This window comes from Branchiostoma lanceolatum, chromosome 6, assembly GCF_035083965.1.
Source record: "Branchiostoma lanceolatum isolate klBraLanc5 chromosome 6, klBraLanc5.hap2, whole genome shotgun sequence".
NCBI classification, from domain to species: Eukaryota; Metazoa; Chordata; class Leptocardii; order Amphioxiformes; family Branchiostomatidae; genus Branchiostoma; species Branchiostoma lanceolatum.
In genome coordinates, this window is record NC_089727.1 from 15,332,790 (window position 1) to 15,354,026 (window position 21,237).

Below are 21,237 nucleotides of genomic sequence, written 5' to 3' on the forward strand. Positions count from 1 at the left end.
AACATTTCATTATCATCCTACAATGACAAGCCGTGCACCTTAGACCTTAGACCTAAGACCTTAGATCCTCCTGTAACTTTGTTGCATACTTTCTCTCTCCAAATGGTCTGGTTTTGTGCCGCTACTGCCATTTCTTCATGTGAATTTAGTCTAAGTTTCTTCCCATCATTTTGTATTGTTTGTCGGAGAGTGACAGTGCAAGTAAAGTGAAATTTCTGTGACAGTTGTGATGGATCTTCAGAATTCAAATTTAACTGTATGTGCAAACCAATAGATCCCTTTCCAAATGCCAGTGCCTTTGGCGAAACCAAGGGCATTTTCATGTGTAAATGTTATAACATTGTTAAGTACATTGTTTTGCTGTTTGACTCTCGTTTTCGCCCAACGCCGCATAGATTGGAAAGAAGGTCTTACTTAGACTATTGAAAGACTTGCACAAAAGGAAGATATTCTGTACAAAAGCTTCAACAAGATATGATAGCTAAACTAACCCTTACATAATACGTTGATGAAGGTTAGACATCCAGGTAATAAGATATGCAAAGTAACAGTCATTGAAGCAACTGAATAGAATTGTTAAAGTCACAAGTCAGACGTTTCAGACAGCATCTCGCTGTCTGTCTTCAGTGACTGGACGAGGAACTGGAGTTACCAGTTTTTTTTTAGTAACTGTTACTTTGCATAACACATACATGCATTTCTCTACCACAGGCAACCCGCAAGCACATCACCATCCAAGTGCTGGACAGTTTTCTCCAGCTGGCCAAGTACCTGGCCTCCCTGCCGACAGGTGGGCCGCTCCTGCGAAACCTGCTGGACCACATCCTCTTTAACCCCACCATCTGGATATACACACCTGCCAAGGTACATGTATGTTTGTTGTGGAGGGTTAAACTGTATGATTTGGTTTGGTTTGGTTTAGTTTAGTTTAGTTAATAGTTTGGTTTAGTTTAGTTTAGTTTAGTTAATAGTTTGGTTTAGTTTGGTTTAGTTTAGTTTAGTTTAGTTTAGTTTAGTTCAACAGGATATACATGTCTACTGGCACTTTTCAATGATTCCTGGGGGTAGACCTTCGACATGGAATAACATGGTGTGAATTTGCAGGCTGAGTGTATGATAACTATGTTACAAATTTATGGAAATACACAGAGTAGCAATGTATATTATGTACATCAATGAAGTTTTGGTGACAAGTTTTCAGCTTTTCATTGAAAAATTTAGTGTCTTAAAGGTTTATGAGGTGTGCCTGTGTATGACTGTCTATGGTGAATGGAGGTTACTAGCAACATTCAAGGGCAATACCATGATGCCTACTGACTGCAGAGCCTTTGGTAACAACGATTTCTTACCAGTCTTAGAATAAGGACCACCCAAACAGGTATAAAGCCTGAGCCAATACAGCAGGCTGCAAAATCATGTTACCATCAATACTGTTCCCAAAGCCATGTGTGAAAATCTATAAGAAGGCATGTTTCCACTTTGCTCCAGACAGCCTTTTAGCTTGACAGATACCTGTTTCAGGTTGTTGGTATGCATGTCACCTTTCTGGAGTCTAGCGGCAGAAATACCATTAAAGGCACCATTATGTTGTCAATGCCAAGACTTGAGGAGTCCCCTTTGTGCTGACCTTCCTTCCACGGTTCACAAGACAGCGCCAATTCGCTGCGTATCGGAGTTGGTTGGTCGGTACCGTGCCGAAGGTTGCGTTCACCCTGGAGGTGTGAGGTAGATAGGTTTGAGGCAAGAGCCATCAATTTGTGACAGAAGCCTGAGGCATACAGGTCTCACGGGTGCCATTTGTACGATTAATCCATTACTTTTCCACACTACAGGAGACTTCTTTTGTCAGGGGAAACCGGGGCAGTCAGCATATGACAAAAACACTTGGAATATACTTCGAAGTTCATTTTTTTTGTCCCTTTCCTCAGGAAATATCACACTAGGGCATTTTTTCCCTTTAATGTACACATTATCATAAGCAGCACAGATCATGTCTATACTTTCATTTTTCTGGAGCGTACAATGTAGTATTGATTGGAGTGTACAATACTGTTCTTTGGGGCTACATCTTATGTTACTGCCGAACATGAAAATAAATTGATAATGCCCTGACTGTAGAAGACTTCTAACCATACGTAGGGAAGCTTAGTTTGAAATGAAATCATTCCACATTGTTGGAAACAATTACTGAAGTGCTTTTTTACCTTTGCCTCGCAGTACTAGTGAAGCTTGGCTTATATGACCTCAAGCCACATTACGTGAGACAATAGCTAAGGTGCTTTTCTGGACCTCTGCCCACGGTTTTTACGACTGTCATTTTCTGAGTATGTGCTCCATCTTGCCATAGCTAGAGGTTATACAGTACCTCTAGCACATGACCTTCCCCTGCAGATCAATACCGCTGCAGCACCATTAGGTAACGTAGTACGTTTGGCAGACATTTGGGTCAGGCCCAAGAGCTAATGGCCTGTCCTATAGGCCTCCTGGTAGTGCGAAGATATGCCAAGTCACCTCTTATGGAGAAAGGGAAACACTTGGAAAACAGTGATGTATTGTGGCATTGCTAAAGTTGTATGGAAGTGAAGTTTTCCTTTGTGGAGAGTGGTTGTGAATTTTGGCCTTGTCTTGGTAAAGGTACAAAAGAAATAACAGTAACACTGTTCGCCTTTGTTGTAATGTGGTATTGGAGAAATGCACATGTCAGGTAAATGCTATGCAGAGCCCCCTAATTAAAGTATTAAGTAATGTGTGCAGTCTGTATGAAATAATTCCTGTACCCATTCAACTGCCATCACTTCTCATGTTGAAGCTCATTGTATTATGTGCATAAGAATCACTCCTCATTAATGGCAAGCATAGCAATATTGCTAAATACATACAGGTGCAATAGAGTAAATTTCCAGCTTCATTTCCAAATGGTTCTAACAACCAGCTGACATGATGATTACACTGTCAAGTTGGTAGCCCTGGCTGTAAGTCTTGAGCAGCTAAGCCAATTACATGAATGGGTAAAGAGTTACAATCGTACACACAGTATGATAGATTGATGTTTATCTAACCTCCTGTGAATGCATTTAAGTTCGAGGGGATTTAATTTTGCGGTAGAGAGGAAATGGAGTGTTCGCGGTGGTTTTAAGTTTACGTTTGAAACAATAGTAGCACTGCAGTCACATAATATAAACACTTTTCACGGTGTTTTTAAGTTTGGAGCAAAGAGTTCACGAACATAAAACCACCGCAAACATTTCTGCATTTACAGTATATGATAATGCACTGTTGTAGGTCCAGATGGCCCTGTACACGTACCTGGCCACGGAGTTTGTCCAATCAGCCAACATCTACAACAACATCCGGCGGGTCAGCACGGTACTGCAGCTGATGCACACGCTCAAGCACTTCTACTGGGTGGTCAACCCGCAGGACAGGAGCGGCATTTCACCCAAGGGGATGGGTCAGTGTCTTACAAATCTATTCTAATAATATATCATAACTAGAGTTCCACAACTTACACAACTTACTTCCTGTGGCATGAACTATCTACCACACAAAAATCATGACCATAGCACTTTCAGAAAATATGACCCCAAATTTTGAAGCTACCTTAGGTACCCGCTAGAAGGCCCATTATCAAACTTGACCTTCCTTTTCGTAAACCCTACCCATCCGCTGAATATTATACAGAACCATCAACAGATTCTCGAGTTATCTTGGCGACATACAAACACAGAAACACACACATCTCGCTGCACAACGGTAGGAAAACGCCAGGTAAACCATTTCCGAACTTGACCTCCGTTCGCACAACCGCTATGCACCTACAAAAAATCAGTAGATCCATCAATGTTTCCGTCACTTTTTTTGCCTTCATGCAAACACACAAACATGCAAATTCCACTGCAGTACTGTTGAAAAACGCCAGGTAAATAATTTTTGAACTTGACCTTTAATTGCACAACCACTACACACCTACCAAAAATCATGAAGATTCATCAAAGGTTTCTCGAGTTATGCTCTTGACATACATATAGACCCACTCAACAGCTGGAGTAACCGAAAACATAATCTTCTCGGCAAAGATAAATATTATGTTCAATTGCATCACGGCTCTCTCATACCTTTCACTCTCAGTTAAATGTGTACCCAGTGTATGGACTCTTGCAGGTTGACATTAGAAATACAATTTTACCTGCACTGACCTGCAGATGGATGCAGTATTTCATTTTGAGCCCTGACTTATGCCTGCTGCTTCATTTCCAGATGGCCCCAGGCCCACACAGAATGAAGTGAAATCTCTCCGAGCCTTCATGTTACTTTTCATGAAACAGCTGATACTTAAGGTAAGGAAGAAGAATGAAAACTTGATAATTATTTAGAACTTACAGTTTGTGAAAATATTTTTGTATCTTATGTTTTATTGACATAAGAATTGCACATTCAAAGGAATAAAATTAATCTTCCTTCTGAATTACCTACATGAAGTATAGGTACAAATCTTGGTTTCTGTTCTGTTCTGTTCTGTTCTAAAGCTGTTGAATCTCAAGTTCAATTCTTGCTGCTTGCTTGTAGACATGTCTTTTTCTCTAAGACCATTCTGTATGTAAACATTCTGTGACTGTGAGACATTGTGCCATGTCATTTCTGTAGTACCGTCATGCCTTACTGCTTGCTCAGGTCTCCTTGTGAGACCTCTTCCTGCTCCTAAAGTTTCCCTACGATTTTCAGAAGCACCCGTCTCCCTTGCCCTTGCCCATTCAGGATCAAGGAGTGGACGAAGATGAACTCCAAGCCATTCTCAACTACCTGCTCACTATGCATGAGGTAAAGTCATGTTGTCCTAAATGGTATAGATCTGAAAACTGGAATATATGAACAGTTCTATCCGTAGCTTGACTTCAATGTATGTTTATGTGACTGTTAAGACCACTAAACATGAAAGTATACATTCACACTACTAGATAAAAATGCATGGTACATACCACAGTTGACAATGTACATTCTTTCATTCCAGTAACAGTTACACATACTTAGTATATTCACTTGTCGCCAGGGAAAATTGAGTGAGCATACATGTAGATAATAACATGATCTTGAATGTTTTCCATTGGAAAAGTTACATTTTGTACTTGTAGAATCAAAATGAGATTTAACAGTAATCTTGGCCATCTGCTGTCATTGAGGTACATTTCTTACAGATATATAGCATGGTTAGTGAAAATCCCTGTAGTTCGTTCGTTCATTTGTCCCTTGACACTTAACCCTCGACATTTGACCCTTGACATTTGACCCTTGACATGAACGTGTTTCCCCAGGATGAGAACCTGCATGACATCCTGCAGCTGCTGGTGGCGCTCATGTCTGAACATCCCACATCCTTGATCCCCGCCTTTGACAAGAGGAATGGTGTTAGGTAAACATACTGTAATTCTTGATTTGTTAACTGCAACTTAATTTTAGCTCATTAAGCGGTCATTGGTCAACCGCTAAAATTTCATTATCGCAAATATTTGATCACTAATATTTGAGACAGTAATGTTTGTTCCCACCGTTAAAATCAAGTGCCGTGACCTACTACATTTTCCACAAAACGCTATATTTTCCTGCCGCTATATCAAAGAGATTTACAGTACAATACTTTCACAATCTATGAAGTTGACGCACCTAACATCTACTCACATAATTCCACCAGGGTACATAATTCCGTCACCCTGAAAAGATACGTCCAAACAGATCTCCAACCCAGCGTCCTCCAGTATAATGCACACCTGTATATCCAAACAGTGCATACCTGGGGGATGCTGCACTAGAGATTTCTCAAACCCATTGTTTTCTTAAGTGGTGGATTTATGTAACCCGGTGAACTTATCTTAAAGGAGGTTAACCAAACTTAATGACAAATTCAATATGAAGATAGACATTTGGAAAGACATTGAAGATTGATAATATCGCATTTTTGGAAATGATGTATTTTACTCAGTAACAGAATGGAATATCAATCATGTTTTAGTACAGTGTCTATGACTTGTATATTTTGTAGACTAGTTGCTCATAGATTTTTGTCCCTCTTTTAGGGTAATCTTCAAGCTTCTGGCATCAGCTAGTGAAGGCATCCGGGTACAGGCCCTGAAAGTCATGGGATACTTCCTGAAGAACACCAATGCAAAGTAAGGCATTACCTTGTCTCTAGTAGTACATATTCAGATGCCTGTATAGTTTCAGCACCAGGGACAGGAATAGTGTGTTCAGTATGAAAGACCTTCAGGGATAGGGATGTTATTTTCAGTGTGATATACCTTCAGCACCAAGGACAAGGATGTTATTTTCAGTGTGATATACCTTCAGCACCAAGGACAGGGATGGTATGTTCAGTGTGATATACCTTCAGCACCATGGACAGGGATGGTATTTTCAGTGTGATGCACCTTCAGCACCAAGGACAGGGATGGTGTTTTCAGTATGATGCACCTTCAGCACCAAGGACAGGGATGGTAATTTCAGTGTGATGCACCTTCAGTCTCAAGGACGGGGATGATGTAGTTAATGTGATATAACTTCAGTACCAAGGGCAGGGACGGTATGTCCAATGTTATACACCTTAAGCACCAGGGTACAACAATGGGTTGTAATGACAGCCCATCATGATTGCCATTGACACATGTAATCTACATACTTTAGTTGATATCAACATGAACCTATTGTTTTTTGTACAGGAGAAAGAATGAGTTGATGCAGGCCCACAGCCTCTTCACCCTGCTGGGGGACAGACTGATGTTACACACAGACACACTCAGTATGACTACATATAATGCTCTGTATGAGGTACGTATCATTCATTGTAAGATTCCTTGTAATGTCGTTGACATTGAAGATTAGACATCTTGGTAATAAGATACACAATACAAATTTTAATTTTTTCTCAAGGAATTTGATAAGTTTTGTAAATGTTCAGATGTATCAGATAGCATTCTGCTATCTTTCTCCAGTGACCAATGAAAGATAGAGGATGTCACTGACAAAAGATAGTGGATGCTATCTGAAATGTCTGATTATTTGCAAAACTTATCCAATTGTTTGAGTAAGTTTTGCATTGTGTGAATGGTCTTGGTGTATCTGAAATGCAACATATGAAATCTGATAGTCCGTTCCATTTTCAAGATTGAGCAGTAGTCAGAAAACTTTTCATTTTAGTTACTACATTGTAGTCTGTACCTTCCTGTATTAATTCAAATTAATGCTGCAGTAGTGAAGACAAGTTGCTGAGATTTCTTAAATGTTGATATGACACTGGTACTATCAAAAACTTAAGCCCTAACTTAGTCTGTAGTGTCATGTACGAACTAGTTGCCATGGTGACATGTTTGTGTTTGTTCCTGACAGATCCTGACAGAACAGGTGTGCACACAGGTGTTACATGTGCCCCACCCAGAGCCGGACTCCTCCTGTAGGGTACACAACCCAAGTATGTGACATCTACTTTAAATTTACCAGGGTACATAATTCTACCACCCTGAAAAAATATCTCCAAACTACCTCCAACCCAACGTCCCCGGTATGATGCACTCCTGTATATCTTAACTGTGCATACCTGGGGGATGCTGCACTACAGATCTCTCAAGCTCACTATTTTTCAATGTGGCGGATTTTTGTAACCCGGCGGATTAATGTTAATGGGGGTTATGCTGGTCAGTTCGCTTGTTTCTTTTGAAAATGTTGTATTTTATTCCAAACACTTTGCCTTCTTCCTGCCGCCGAAGCCTGCAACCATGGCAGGTTTGGTACAAAAGGCTACCTTAGCAGGGGGAAAGGGAAGAAATTTTCAAGCTGACTTATGATAGATGACAACTTTGTATGTTTGAAGGTATTTTGAAGTTATCATATCCCTGAAAGAAGTTGTTTTAATGTATGTTCTGGTGAACCGCTTTTACTTATTTTGAAGCTACTTTTTGTTGCAAAAACTTTTATTAATCTCAATAATACAATTTGAAGAAATTAACTTGTCCTAGATATTGATGTGTGTCATGTTGTGTACAGTGATTATGCAGGTGGTGGCACGGCTCATTAAGAACTCCCGAGCCACGGAGAAGGTTCTGGAAGTGAAGAAACTTTTCCTGTCCGACATGATCAAACTCTTCAACAACAGCAGGGAGAACAGACGGTAGGAACAGACATGTCACAATAAATCAGTCATTTTGACGTCGTGTAGGATTGTATTGACAGACTATTCCTTTAATATTTGTCAGCAAAGATAAGCCAAGTTAAAAAGAAATTTAGTAGTGTAGAAAAATATGTTATGTCTGATGTTATGAATTATGTAGAATTTCATGTTATCATTGAAGTTCAGTCTTCTGTTTCTTGATAGAACTCTTCTGTTGTTATTAGTATGACAGAATTGTACATTTTTCCTCGTCTATCCTGATATGGATTAACCAGGGAATATCAGGGGATTTTGTGAAAAAGAAACTGAAAATTGCGCCAAGAGATTTGCACACCTATGAACTATACTGCACAGAAAAACTGCAGAACGATAGAAGAAAAGATATGCAAACATTCGAAACCTACCCCCTACCCCTACCTAAATCAAAACAACATCTGTTTCTGTATAACTGTTATAATTACCCTTTGGTGTAACACACCAGCATGTTTCATGCAAGCTTCTCAGTTGTTCTATGTTGGTTGTAGGACCCTGCTGCAGTGTTCGGTGTGGCATGTTCTCCCTGTGTTATACTTACTAGCTGTTGTATTTTGGTTGTAGGACCCTGCTGCAGTGTTCAGTGTGGCAGGACTGGATGTTCTCCCTGTGTTATACTTACTAGCTGTTGTATTTTGGTTGCAGGACCCTGCTGCAGTGTTCAGTGTGGCAGGACTGGATGTTCTCCCTGTGTTATACTTACTAGCTGTTGTATTTTGGTTGCAGGACCCTGCTGCAGTGTTCAGTGTGGCAGGACTGGATGTTCTCCCTGTGTTATACTTACTAGCTGTTGTATTTTGGTTGCAGGACCCTGCTGCAGTGCTCAGTGTGGCAGGACTGGATGTTCTCCCTGTGTTATACTTACTAGCTGTTGTATTTTGGTTGCAGGACCCTGCTGCAGTGCTCAGTGTGGCAGGACTGGATGTTCTCCCTGTGTTATACTTACTAGCTGTTGTATTTTGGTTGCAGGACCCTGCTGCAGTGCTCAGTGTGGCAGGACTGGATGTTCTCCCTGTGTTATACTTACTAGCTGTTGTATTTTGGTTGCAGGACCCTGCTGCAGTGCTCAGTGTGGCAGGACTGGATGTTCTCCCTGTGTTATACTTACTAGCTGTTGTATTTTGGTTGCAGGACCCTGCTGCAGTGCTCAGTGTGGCAGGACTGGATGTTCTCCCTGTGTTATACTTACTAGCTGTTGTATTTTGGTTGCAGGACCCTGCTGCAGTGCTCAGTGTGGCAGGACTGGATGTTCTCCCTGTGTTATACTTACTAGCTGTTGTATTTTGGTTGCAGGACCCTGCTGCAGTGCTCAGTGTGGCAGGACTGGATGTTCTCCCTGTGTTATACTTACTAGCTGTTGTATTTTGGTTGCAGGACCCTGCTGCAGTGTTCAGTGTGGCAGGACTGGATGTTCTCCCTGTGTTATACTTACTAGCTGTTGTATTTTGGTTGCAGGGCCCTGCTGCTGTGTTCAGTGTGGCAGGACTGGATGTTCTCCCTGTGTTATACTTACTAGCTGTTGTGTTTTTGGTTGCAGGACCCTGCTGCAGTGTTCAGTGTGGCAGGACTGGATGTTCTCCCTGTGTTATACTTACTAGCTGTTGTATTTTGGTTGCAGGACCCTGCTGCAGTGCTCAGTGTGGCAGGACTGGATGTTCTCCCTGTGTTATACTTACTAGCTGTTGTATTTTTGTTGTAGGACCCTGCTGCAGTGTTCAGTGTGGCAGGACTGGATGTTCTCCCTGTGTTATACTTACTAGCTGTTGTGTTTTTGGTTGCAGGACCCTGCTGCAGTGTTCAGTGTGGCAGGACTGGATGTTCTCCCTGTGTTACATCCACCCCGCCAACAAGGATGAACAGAAGGTGACAGAGATGGTGTACTCCCTGTTCCGCATGCTGCTGTACCACGCCATGAAGTACGAGTACGGAGGCTGGCGTGTATGGGTCGACACACTCGCTATCGCACATTCCAAGGTACAGAATATGCCTGTGATACTGTTAGAACCTATCACACATTCCAAGGTACAGATGTACATGATTGTGCTACTGTTAGAACTAGTCTTACATATTACATAAAGCTAGTGGAGATAGATTTCAAGGGTGTTTTATGAAAAAATGACAGGGAAAATTACATGTTTTAGAAGTCTTTCCATTAAGAAACAATCTGTACTCACTGTGAAGATGTATAAGGTATAGAGGGATATACATTTTTGATTTCTTTTGTTTTAACTATGAGCTGCCTGTTCCTCCAGTCTACCCTTTTAGAAGTGGTTAAAAGGATCTAAGGGAAAGTGTGAAAAATCTGTAATACAGTCAACCTCTATAGATTCACATACACAAAAAGGTATGGTTTCTTTTATAAACATGTTATGTATTTTACTCTACTACAGGTGTCATTTGAGAACCACAAAAACCAGCTGGCCAAAGCCTATGAGCAGTACCAGAAGTTTGATCTGGAGCATGGAGAAGTCAGAAGCATATCAGGTGTGTATGTTCCACTTGATATGGGATTTCTGCCTTTACCTGTACATGTGCATTGTATGTAGAACACTGACGAATGTAATCATGGCAATAGTGATGGGCAAGATAATCACATTTTGGAAGTCGATGAAGTTACACTGCACATAATCCAATCTTTAAGCATACCTTAAAGCATTCGTAAAGATTATGATAGTTTGCTCATAAGGTATGAATAGCTGCTATCTTTTCATATGCTTTAAGGTACCCTTAAAGATTGGATTTCGTGCAGTGTAATAGACTCTTTCTTATTGATGCATTGCTGGACCAATGCTGATAGTTTGCTTCAACCTCAAAGTATCAGTAATTTGTTTGACTGTTATTACTTGTTATAGACGTGTAATTTTTCATCTTCTTTGTTTTTTCTTCATAGCTATGTCTGAGAAAGGGACTGGCACACCCCCAGGTGTCAGCCCAGTGAGAATTGTGACTTCCTTTCCAAAGACCAGCAGTTCTGGGAAGGCAGACCAACAGGCACCTGCTGATAGTAGTGCAGCAGCTCCCTCTAGCTCAAAATCCATAACTGCAGATGGCAACACAGAGGGGAGCAATATTCAGGCCAATGACGTGGGTGGGACAACAAATGGAGTCACTGCAAATGTTGACTGCACTGACAAAAAAGATGCAGCTACAAATGGGAGAATAGAACAACCCAGTGAAATAGGCACCAAATCATCTAATGAAACAGAAATAGCCAGTGACAAAGCAGCTGCAACCAATGACAGCACAGCAGAAGTAGCAAAAGTTCAAGCAAGCACAGTGGTCTCAGCCACCCAGTCAATAAATAGTAGCAATGAAAACGTTCTTGTTAATGGGGACGTTAGCCCAGTTAGCCCTGTACAAAAAGGCATCATAACTCTATCTCAAAGCATAGCAGGGTCGGGAAGTCAAGGAAGTGGAGTCAGTAGCAAACCAGAGCCACAGAACTTGCCAGCAGAGGACAATAAGGCCACCAAGGCTCCAGCAAATAAGGAAGCGGCGTCTTTCCTGAACTCCGTCATAGACAACGTGGTGGCAAGGTTAGCGACCACGGAGACGGACTGGCTTTCAGGGAAGAACTTGGAGGAGCTGTCCACGGAAGATGTCGCGAAGGAAGTTGCAGCTGCATTGAAACAAAGCCGTGGTAGCGAGAAGATTTCTGACAAAGCTATGCAAGACAAAAGTGCAATTGATAAAGTGGATGGTGTGGCAGAAAACGGAACTACAGAACAGTCAGGTGTAGCAGACGACCAGGTAGAAGGTGTTACAGAGCCCAAGGTCAGTGTGGAAACCACATCAGAACCCCCAGTGGTGTCAGACACAGTGCAGGAAGGGGTTGACACTAGTGCCATAAGCAATGAAAAACCTCCCTCAGAAGAAGTCAGGACCAAAGAGGAAACAGTTGCAGCTAGCCCTATTAGTAACGTAAATGATAAGAATTCTACAGAGCAAGCTAAGGAGGCTACTGTAGCAGATACTGGTGCTAAGACAGAGGAGGTGAAATCAGAAGCAGAGAACAGTAATGACAATGCTAAAAATGAAGGGAACTCATCAGTAGAGGCTTCTGCTGATGGTCCTAAGCCACAGAGTGCACCTGCTGTAGAAGAAGCTCCCTCTAGCACAGAAGCAAAAACTGCAGCCACACCTGCAGAAACCAATGGAGCAGAAGCAGCTCCCTCTAGTGAGGAAGGCAAAACTACAGCTAGTTCAGCTCCATCTGCAGCTACTACTGCTACTGCAGCAGTTACCACTTCTCTAGCTTCTGCCACCACTACTGCAGCAGCTGCCACTACAGCAGCTTCTACTGCAGCATCCACTGCAGCATCTGCAGCATCCACTGCAGCATCCACTGCAGGCACTCAAGCAGAAGCTACAGTGTCTCCATCGCAGCAGCCCACGAGCCCTGCCTCGGGGACTGGGTCGCAGAAATCCCAGGGATCCCCGGGACAACAGTTCAGCCCGGGGCCACGAACCAGCATGTTCCGTATCCCAGAATTCTCCTGGTCACCTATGCACCAACGGCTGCTGTCCGACCTGCTGTTCTCTCTGGAGACAGACATTCAAGTGTGGAGGAGGTAACTAACAGTGATGTCCAGTTGATTAATTTTGGAATTAGAGGATAATCTACATATACATGTAGTTGTCAATTCTCTGGGTACTTAGCATCCTTAACTCACAGAAATTACAAATACAGTACAAGTAATCTTTATAGCAATTACGGTAATGTGCTTTGAGTTGTTGATATTGCATATACAGAATGTTTTTGTTGCTTTACATATAGTCATTACGTTCAAGCTTGCATTACCCTTACAAGGATATCATACTTTGTATACATGTACATGTATGTAGAGAAACAAAGATTTACATATAATTTTTTTGATACAAGACATTGCTTTGCCATTCATCACACCTAGAAGGTAAAGGAGATCTTTGCTGTTTTGGACCCAGATAAAATACGTTCCCATATGTTAATACCTGCGCATATTTTTTTTTCCAGCCACAGCTCCAAGACAGTGATAGACTTTGTCAACTCCAGTGAGAACGCCATCTTTGTGCACAACACCATCCACCTTGTGTCCCAGCTGTGTGACAACCTCATCATCGCCTGCGGGGGCATCCTGCCACTGCTGGCTTCTGCTACCTCACCTTCTGTAAGTTGTAACAACTTCTTGTGTGTGGTCCTAGCTGTTGAACATGTCTTGCAGCAGAAAGGTGACTAAAAGAAGGCTAGCTTTTTTTCAAGACAGTATTTCACAGAGAGAGAGAGAGAGAAAGGGATAATAAGTGTGAGCAATTTGAAGCAACCAGCTATCTAACCAAAGCTAGTATCAGTTTCATCATCATCATGTAGCATACTTTTAACAAGTTGGAGAGTACACAAAGTTTAGCTTCCAGTATTCTCTATTGTACATTATTTCAGTCGAGTCTTTCCCATTAAACAAGTTTTCAACTCAATAAGGCTCTTTAATGTAAAGTATGGACGGCCTCTTCTCCTTCTATCTTTCTATAGAGTAATCATCATTATTCTATGTATTTTTATATAACCGTACACGTTAATGTAATATAGGTAGATAATCTTCTTATGATACATTCCTTCAAACCTGACATCCACCTTCTTGTGTTTACCAGTATGAGCTGGATGTGATTGAGCCATCCCAGGGCCTGACCATCGAGGCTGCGATATCGTTCGTCCACCGTCTGATGAACCTGGTGGATGTGCTGGTGTTCGCCAGCTCGCTGAGTTTTGCTGAGCTGGAGGTCGAGAAGAACATGTCATCAGGAGGCATCCTCAGGCAATGCCTCCGCATCAGTAAGCTCTTCTCTTTTCTAGAGGATCATTCCCTCCACTGTAGCTCAACTACATGTAGTAGCAGACTCACAGTTGAGCTCCTGGTTCTGATTAGTTGGTAACTGGGAGATGAATGGTACCGTGATTTTGATTATATTTAGCTATAAATATTTTCCGTATGGCCTCTACCGTATTGCGACCCTCCTGGTTCAAATGGGAAGGGTATCTCCGTTGGGGCTGCACCCATCTTTTGGAAGGGACTTGAATAGCAAATTTAGATATATATTGACATGTGACAACCTCTACATTGTATACATAGGAAAATATATCTAAGAATGTCCAGATGTTAGAACTTCCTCCATTGATTGTAAAAGCCCATTCTCAACCCATACTATACACTTTTGTATTAGGTAGATTAGCCTTATTGAACTGTAGTTCTGTACCAATAGATGCCATACTTTGTACCTTGTACAATTGTTGTGCAATAAATTTATCATATATGAGATAGACTGACTGATCATGATTGTTGTATCCAGTCTGCTGTTGTGCGGTGAGGAACGTGCTGGAGTGTCGTCAGAAGGAGAAACCATCTGCCAACGGGGCCACCATCGCTGCCGCTGATCTGAGGGAGAAGAACCTACAGTCCCTCCTGCGTGGAGCTCAGGAAATCGCTAAGGTTTGGTTGCGATATGTACATCATGCTGGTGTTTGGAAATTTTTGTATTCAACAAATATCTTTGCAGTAAATCGGATAGAACTTTTGGAAATTGGGGTGTGTTAATCTGACAAGCATTTTGATCAGGCACATTTCATGCAGTGTTTGTATCTTTGTATTGCTGTATTCTTTCTTTACGTCTCTGTCCTTGTTTCAAGTACGTGTGCCTGTACTAATATGCTCATTTGTTCACTAACAACATTCCACAACTAACCTTACATTTCACCATGTTTCATCAATGGCCCTGTTCATCTTGGCAAAGGATTTCCACTTTTTGTCATTTTTTTACAATGATGTAACGTCAGCACCAAATATGCATCTCATTGCCACTATATGCTCATGTCAAACAAGCATCTCGATGTACGTCGTTGTCAATGTCTGCCAGTCATGACAATTTTCGGAACATGCTGACCAATGAGATTTGCTCTTATTACAATGCCTTAGAAGCCTGTCATAATTTGCATAGCAGCCAGATGTGTTGAGGATGTTGATTTGTCAGTGTATGTCACTCCAGGGTGCCGGCACTGCCAGGGACCCCTCTGCTCCATTCTCAGAGTTCAGTCCCACCAACTTTCAGTTTCTCAATCCACAGGGCCCCAACAATCATGTATGTCCCCTTTTCCAGTCTCTCCTTCAACAAATAACACTCTTGATTAACAAATACAATCTCTCCACTCTGCCTTTCTACATTGTATGTCCAAAGCTTTCAGCTCTTTATGCATGGTAGTTTGTTAGTTGTCTTTTCCTAAAAAACTTTAATTTAGGTCCATGGCATGTCCCACATCTGTTATGGATGGTTATATTTTCTCATCAGTTAGAGATATTTTTGGTCACATTTTCCTGACTGTGCACTATGCATTTCAAATACGTTTAAAAGGTGTCATACTTTTTTTCACTCTGTGTCTAAAAAGGTGTGGTAATTGATCATGTATTTTCCTCAGTCTGTTGTTGTGATATGTCCTTTCCTATACAGACATAAAACTTCTTTTTTTTTTTTTTTTTTTTTTTTTTTTTTTTTCATTTTTTTTATTCGAACATTCATAAGTACATAACATAACAACATACACATTTACAATTCCACAAATAAACACAGTTACATATTGTTGCAGGGGCCATTCCCACTGGCTTTTTTTCGCTAGGGTGTGCTCCCTAGTTACATATATCTACAGGGGTCATTCCCACTGGCTTTTTTGGCTAGGGTGTGCTCCCTAGGACTTTTTTGACAGGGGTGTTTCATCCCCCCTGGATTTTCTGTGCTAGGGTTTCTTCCCTAGGACTTTTGTGCAGGGATGTCATCCCTGGGTTTCTGTGCAGGGTTTTCCTTCCCTGTGTTTTGAATATAAGACAAAATCGTTTGCTTTTAGTACAAATTTTACAAAAGTTTACAAAATACATTTATATATGAAACATAACAACATGTAAAACATTACACACTTTACACATTCCAATCATAATAACCATTATACAGGCACAATAAAACAAAAAGTACATTAGCATTATATCAAACAACTACATCATATAGAAAAAGAAGTGAGAACAAGCGTATATAGACAAACAACAGAAACATTGAAGCATCAGTACAGATACACAAATATCATGAATCACAACAACGAAAAAAAAGCAACAGGGAAATACATTAAAAAACAAACGTTACAAATTTACAAAATCAGGCTACAATACTTACTGTTACAACACCAGCCTTACAAAACAAAGAGATTACAACATTCTAATATAGACAACGCCAGGTTTACAAAAGACATCATCCCTACACATACAAGAGCACAATAACATTCTTGGGTACAATAAACAACTTACACCAGATCTACATACACAAAAACATCAGTTGATTGACATTTCCACAAATAACACTCACACCAAGCGAGTAACAGACTCAAAAACAAAGAGTTAACCAACACAACAATCACAGTTACAATCATGATCACTTTACAGCTTTACATTCAATAAATACAATTCCATACATGCGTGTCATTTTAAGGTCCCAGAGGAAAGTAGCAAAAATGTCATCTCTCATAAAATCCAATTCATTGTCTTTATATTTTACCCATGATCTAAAAATCGCAAATTTGGCTAAGGTTACAACATTGTTTACAAAATTATTGACCTTTGACCCATATCTGTAGCCTAGAAAAACCATCAACTTGTCAACCTTTATCCTACTCACCTTCTGAGACAGTACATTCTCTATCTTCTGCCAAAAATTTTCAAGTCTTTTACATTCTATAAACATGTGTACATATGTCTCCTCTACATTACATTTCTCACAAGTAGGGCTGTATACTTCACCTTTCTGATCTTTTATTTTCCATTTATTCAGTTTAGATTTACAGGGTAGAATTTGGTGCAAAAGTTTGAAGTTAAATTCTCTTAGCTTATTTTCTTTAATGTCTACAGTTATATTTTTCCACACTAGATTTTTATCTAAAATAATAACATTCAACAATTCTCCCCAACTATCAATACTTTTTCTTTCTCTGAATATCTGATTATTCAAGTGACTATAAATGGTTTTAGATGTTGCCTTTTCTACAGGTACAAATTTGTCATGAAGTAATCCAATTTGTGTTGAGTTAGGTTCAAATTCACTTAGTTGGTTAGAGTATTGAATTAATTTTGCTTTCCATTCTTTCGGTATTGCTTTAAGAAGATTATTTTGTTCAGCCAAAAAGTTTTTAGTGTTTTCTAATTTCTCCATTAATGTCCTTAAAACATAAAACTTCTTGCCTTGTCATGTCTTAGAGTAGGGGGGTTGTCACTACATTACAATGTTTGCTTAACCACTTTCATCATGAGGGGGAGCTAGGGGTGGATACCGGTTCGGCTTAATAAGGTCCAAGTCCAAGTTTAGGTCCAGAGGTTTAGGTTCAGGTCCGGACCTAAACCTGGACCTGATCCTGTGCAGTTGATGTTTTGTTTCATTAGACCAATATCAAGCATAGGGAATTAATACTGACGCATGACTATAAAAGTTTCTTGGTGAGAAGACTTTTAAGATAAACCAGTGTCTGATATTTGAATGTTGCACTTATCTTTAATGCCTTTTTTGTCAGAGGGGAGACTCAAAACACTTTTAATCAAACAAAATAGAAAAATATATTTGTACTTTGTTTAGGTTTTTTTGGACTCAGGTTTTGGCTTTCAGGTTTTTTGGACTCGGTTCTTGGATGTTATAAAGGTCTGAATCAGGTCCAGCGAACCGGTATCCACCCCTAGGGGGAGCCTATGCTTCCATTCAGTACTCTGCATGAAAATGGTTAAAGTCATATTATGTTTCTAAAGACATTTGTAGCTCTTGTTTGTCTGAAAGGCATTTGTTGGTCTTGTTGTTTTAAAACCCCTGTAATCAACTTGATCTCTCTTGGATTCAGTGTCTTTATCTGTTCATCTTTCAGTCTGTTATGCAACCAATCCTCTAACTCTTCTGACTCTGGACTTCTTATACCTTTGTAAGGCTGCACCAATTTAAGATAGAGACATGCAAATGGACAAAAGGAGTCTGTGAAGAATCTTGGATCTGACTGTATTCACTCTTTAAAACTGAGTGCATCAAGGCATAGATATCGCCCTTGCACTCCATGTTTAATATTTTTAAAAGATCTGAGAACAACAAACGAAATTGATGCAGCCTACATGTGTTGTAAGACTCATGACTACCTTTCACTCAAACTTCCATGTCTCACTTGTAATGCCTTGTCTATCGTACTTCTCTGTCTTCTCCTGTCTCTCTCTGAGTGTCTCCCTTTAACTCTACACGCCTGCTTAGCCTACAAATTTGGCTGTGCAGAACCTGGTGGAGAATATGTCGGGGTTGCCGGGCGTCGTCTCCATGGTGACGGACCCAGAGCGACTGCTACAAGACATGGACATCAACAGGCTACGGGCTGTGGTGTATCGAGACGTCGTGAGTTGAAGCGATTGTTTTTTTATTTGTGTTCAAAAATAGGAAATGTTGAATGCAAGTACTCAGGAGAGTTCATTGAACACTTGTAATATGTGTCTGATGATTGTAGTGTCAACTAAGAAAATTGTGTACTATTTCACAACAACCTTTTTCTAGCAAAATCTTGAAAGATGCAAAATAGTTCAAAGGCAGCTGCATTGTTTTTGAATTTAGGAGAGAGCTTCAAGGTAGAACTGTTGTCTTTACCATTCTGATGCCTAATTAATTTTTTATACCCGAAATAAAGAAAGAAAGATAATTAAAAAGTATGTATCCGTGTGAGAGATATTCAGCACCAAGGACAGGCTAGACAGCATGAAAACTGGAAGGAACAAAAACTACTATTCTACAAAAAATACAATTCTACAAAACTACCACCTCAAGTTCAGTTCACATAATTATGATAAATAGCATGGTCAAAATACTGTGATTACCAATCTGGAAATAATGTGTTTTCCTATTTCTATCTTCAGGAGGATAGCAAGCAAGCCCAGTTCCTCTGCCTGGCGGTGGTGTATTTCATCTCTGTCCTTATGGTGTCAAAATATCGCGACATCCTAGAACCCACGCATCCCGACCTGTCTCCGTCCGAGCCCTACCGTCGCACTCGCAGCGCGGTCAACTCGCCAACGGGACAGCCCGCGAACTTCAGCAACGCCAGCTGGAGAGCAATGCACGCTGCAAACCACCAGGTGTGAAAGGACATTCACTCACTCACTCTCTCCCATAGCTAGGACACTACGTAACCATAACCATCTTTTGCTGCCAAAATGTAGATTAGAGAGACTAAAAAGATCTCGTATTTACCAAGCAACGCTGCTCCACAACAAATCTCTTTCACAAATAAGTTGAATATCTTCGTATTGATTACAAGTTGTCTTATTATATGATCTATGTTTTTTAATGACTCATATTGTACTTATCTAATGTTTGTAACTGTATACTTGTTTTCTGTGATTTCAAAGTCGTCTCTTTTGAAAAGTATGAATTTTTTAAACGAATGTGCTGTGTAAATTAGCGATGATTAATACTTCTGATTGTCTGCCACATGCTAATAAAGTTCTTTTGACTTTGACAGGTTATGGAAGGATCCACTGCTGGGAAGGTGGGGGCAGCTCCTGAGGGAGGGGCAACATCAGCAGCAGCCAACACAAAGGAGAACAGCAGATTAGAACAGAAGAATGATGCAATAAAGAAAACAGCAGAGGTAAAAGATGTAGCTGCAGCACCAGAACAACCATCAGCAAATGCAAAAAATGATTCAGAAAGTGCAAAAGATACAGCAGGAACAGCTACAAGCACAAAACAAGAAATTTCACCCAGTGTCCTAGAAACCCGCCCAAGCCCAGAATCACAGTACGAGGGACCGGATTTCGAAACTAATGTTTTCACCAGTGAAAACACGCAAACGCTACTCGCCAAGGAGAACATGCTGGAAGACGATACACCAAAAGATGTAACGCAAGTCACACAAGACAAGAAGAAGGAGGATAACAAAGAAAGTCCAAAACCAACAGAGCCACCAATCCAGCCAACAGAAGTCAAGTCTGAAACAACAGTAACAACTGAGGAGGTACAAGACCAACCATTGCCTGTTAAAGAAGACAAGTTTGAGGAGATACCACTTGAAGAACAGGGGGCAGCAGCACCTGTTACTGCCACGGAGGTAAGCATTTTTTTCCCAGGTGGTGGTTTACTATTGCTTTGCTTATGTTGTTGGTTGGGGCTTTACTCAGTTTCAGTCTTTTTTCTTTTCTTTTGGGTGTTTGTGTTTGTAAGTCCTTGTGATTCTAACCTACAGGCAGGTTAGAATTTGTCCTTCATTTTATAATGCCAGGTTTTTTTCACAAATTTTTTTTGGATTCAATGTTTCTGTGATGTGATTGTTTTAAGATTGAGCAAATTATATATCTTTTAAAAACAAAACGAGTCATCTGTATTTTTGTGATGTCTTTATTATCATACCATTATGAAATTCAGGTTAAAAAATTAAAAGTACCCCAAAAGTGTAATTGCCATTGTTATTACTGGTACTTCAAATACAGAAAATAACTTTTAGTCCAACTTTTAGTTGAATTCTGCTTGAAGGATGCTTCATATTTCAATTGTTTAAAAAGAAATCAAGATTTCAGTAAATATGTTTCAGCCTAAAAGCAATTAAGTTTTTTAAAACAGCTTAGTATGGAATGACAGTTCTGAAAAAAGATACTATTGTGTTGAAAATCAACACACAGTCCTTACACCATTGTCTTGTAGCCACTATAGTTCCATCCATCCTTCCTTCTATCTTCTCTTCTCTCCCTTTGCTTTAACCACTGCATAATGTAGGTGAAAACAGAGTGTGTAGATGAGAAAAAAGAGGAGGAGGACTCCCTGCCGACCCCGTCACACGTGGCCGCGTTGCTACGGAAACTAAAGGCCATGTCCGCAGAACAGGACGACAAACCCGACGAGGAGGTCATACAGGTAACACGGGCAGGAACAGCTGATCAAGGTCAACATCAGGGGGTGATTTGTTCTGGAAGCTCTTGACCAATGCACACAATCTGCACGTCCCTTCTCCGTGATTGTTTTACAGACAGAGACTACCTACT

General features: G+C 40.6%; 1 protein-coding gene across 11 annotated transcripts in view; it reads left to right on the forward strand.

Annotated features, from left to right (window-relative positions):
• The window catches only part of LOC136436808 (neurobeachin-like), a 159,315-nt gene that overhangs the window by 42,580 nt on the left and 95,498 nt on the right, over nt 1-21,237 (forward strand). For 4 of the 11 annotated variants that reach the window (XM_066431140.1, XM_066431145.1, XM_066431142.1 and 1 more), the window contains exons 15-34: nt 712-864; nt 3,283-3,451; nt 4,258-4,337; nt 4,723-4,818; nt 5,310-5,407; nt 6,069-6,161; nt 6,708-6,816; nt 7,375-7,456; nt 8,029-8,152; nt 9,967-10,159; nt 10,576-10,669; nt 11,076-12,756; nt 13,179-13,332; nt 13,811-13,991; nt 14,507-14,646; nt 15,200-15,292; nt 18,467-18,604; nt 19,117-19,335; nt 19,722-20,309; nt 20,972-21,109. In XM_066431140.1, coding sequence (XP_066287237.1) covers nt 712-864; nt 3,283-3,451; nt 4,258-4,337; nt 4,723-4,818; nt 5,310-5,407; nt 6,069-6,161; nt 6,708-6,816; nt 7,375-7,456; nt 8,029-8,152; nt 9,967-10,159; nt 10,576-10,669; nt 11,076-12,756; nt 13,179-13,332; nt 13,811-13,991; nt 14,507-14,646; nt 15,200-15,292; nt 18,467-18,604; nt 19,117-19,335; nt 19,722-20,309; nt 20,972-21,109 — 4,623 coding nt within the window. The remainder of the gene's footprint in view (nt 1-711; nt 865-3,282; nt 3,452-4,257; nt 4,338-4,722; nt 4,819-5,309; nt 5,408-6,068; nt 6,162-6,707; nt 6,817-7,374; nt 7,457-8,028; nt 8,153-9,966; nt 10,160-10,575; nt 10,670-11,075; nt 12,757-13,178; nt 13,333-13,810; nt 13,992-14,506; nt 14,647-15,199; nt 15,293-18,466; nt 18,605-19,116; nt 19,336-19,721; nt 20,310-20,971; nt 21,110-21,237) is intronic. The other 7 variants (XM_066431144.1, XM_066431150.1, XM_066431143.1 and 4 more) reach the window with 6 other exon arrangements.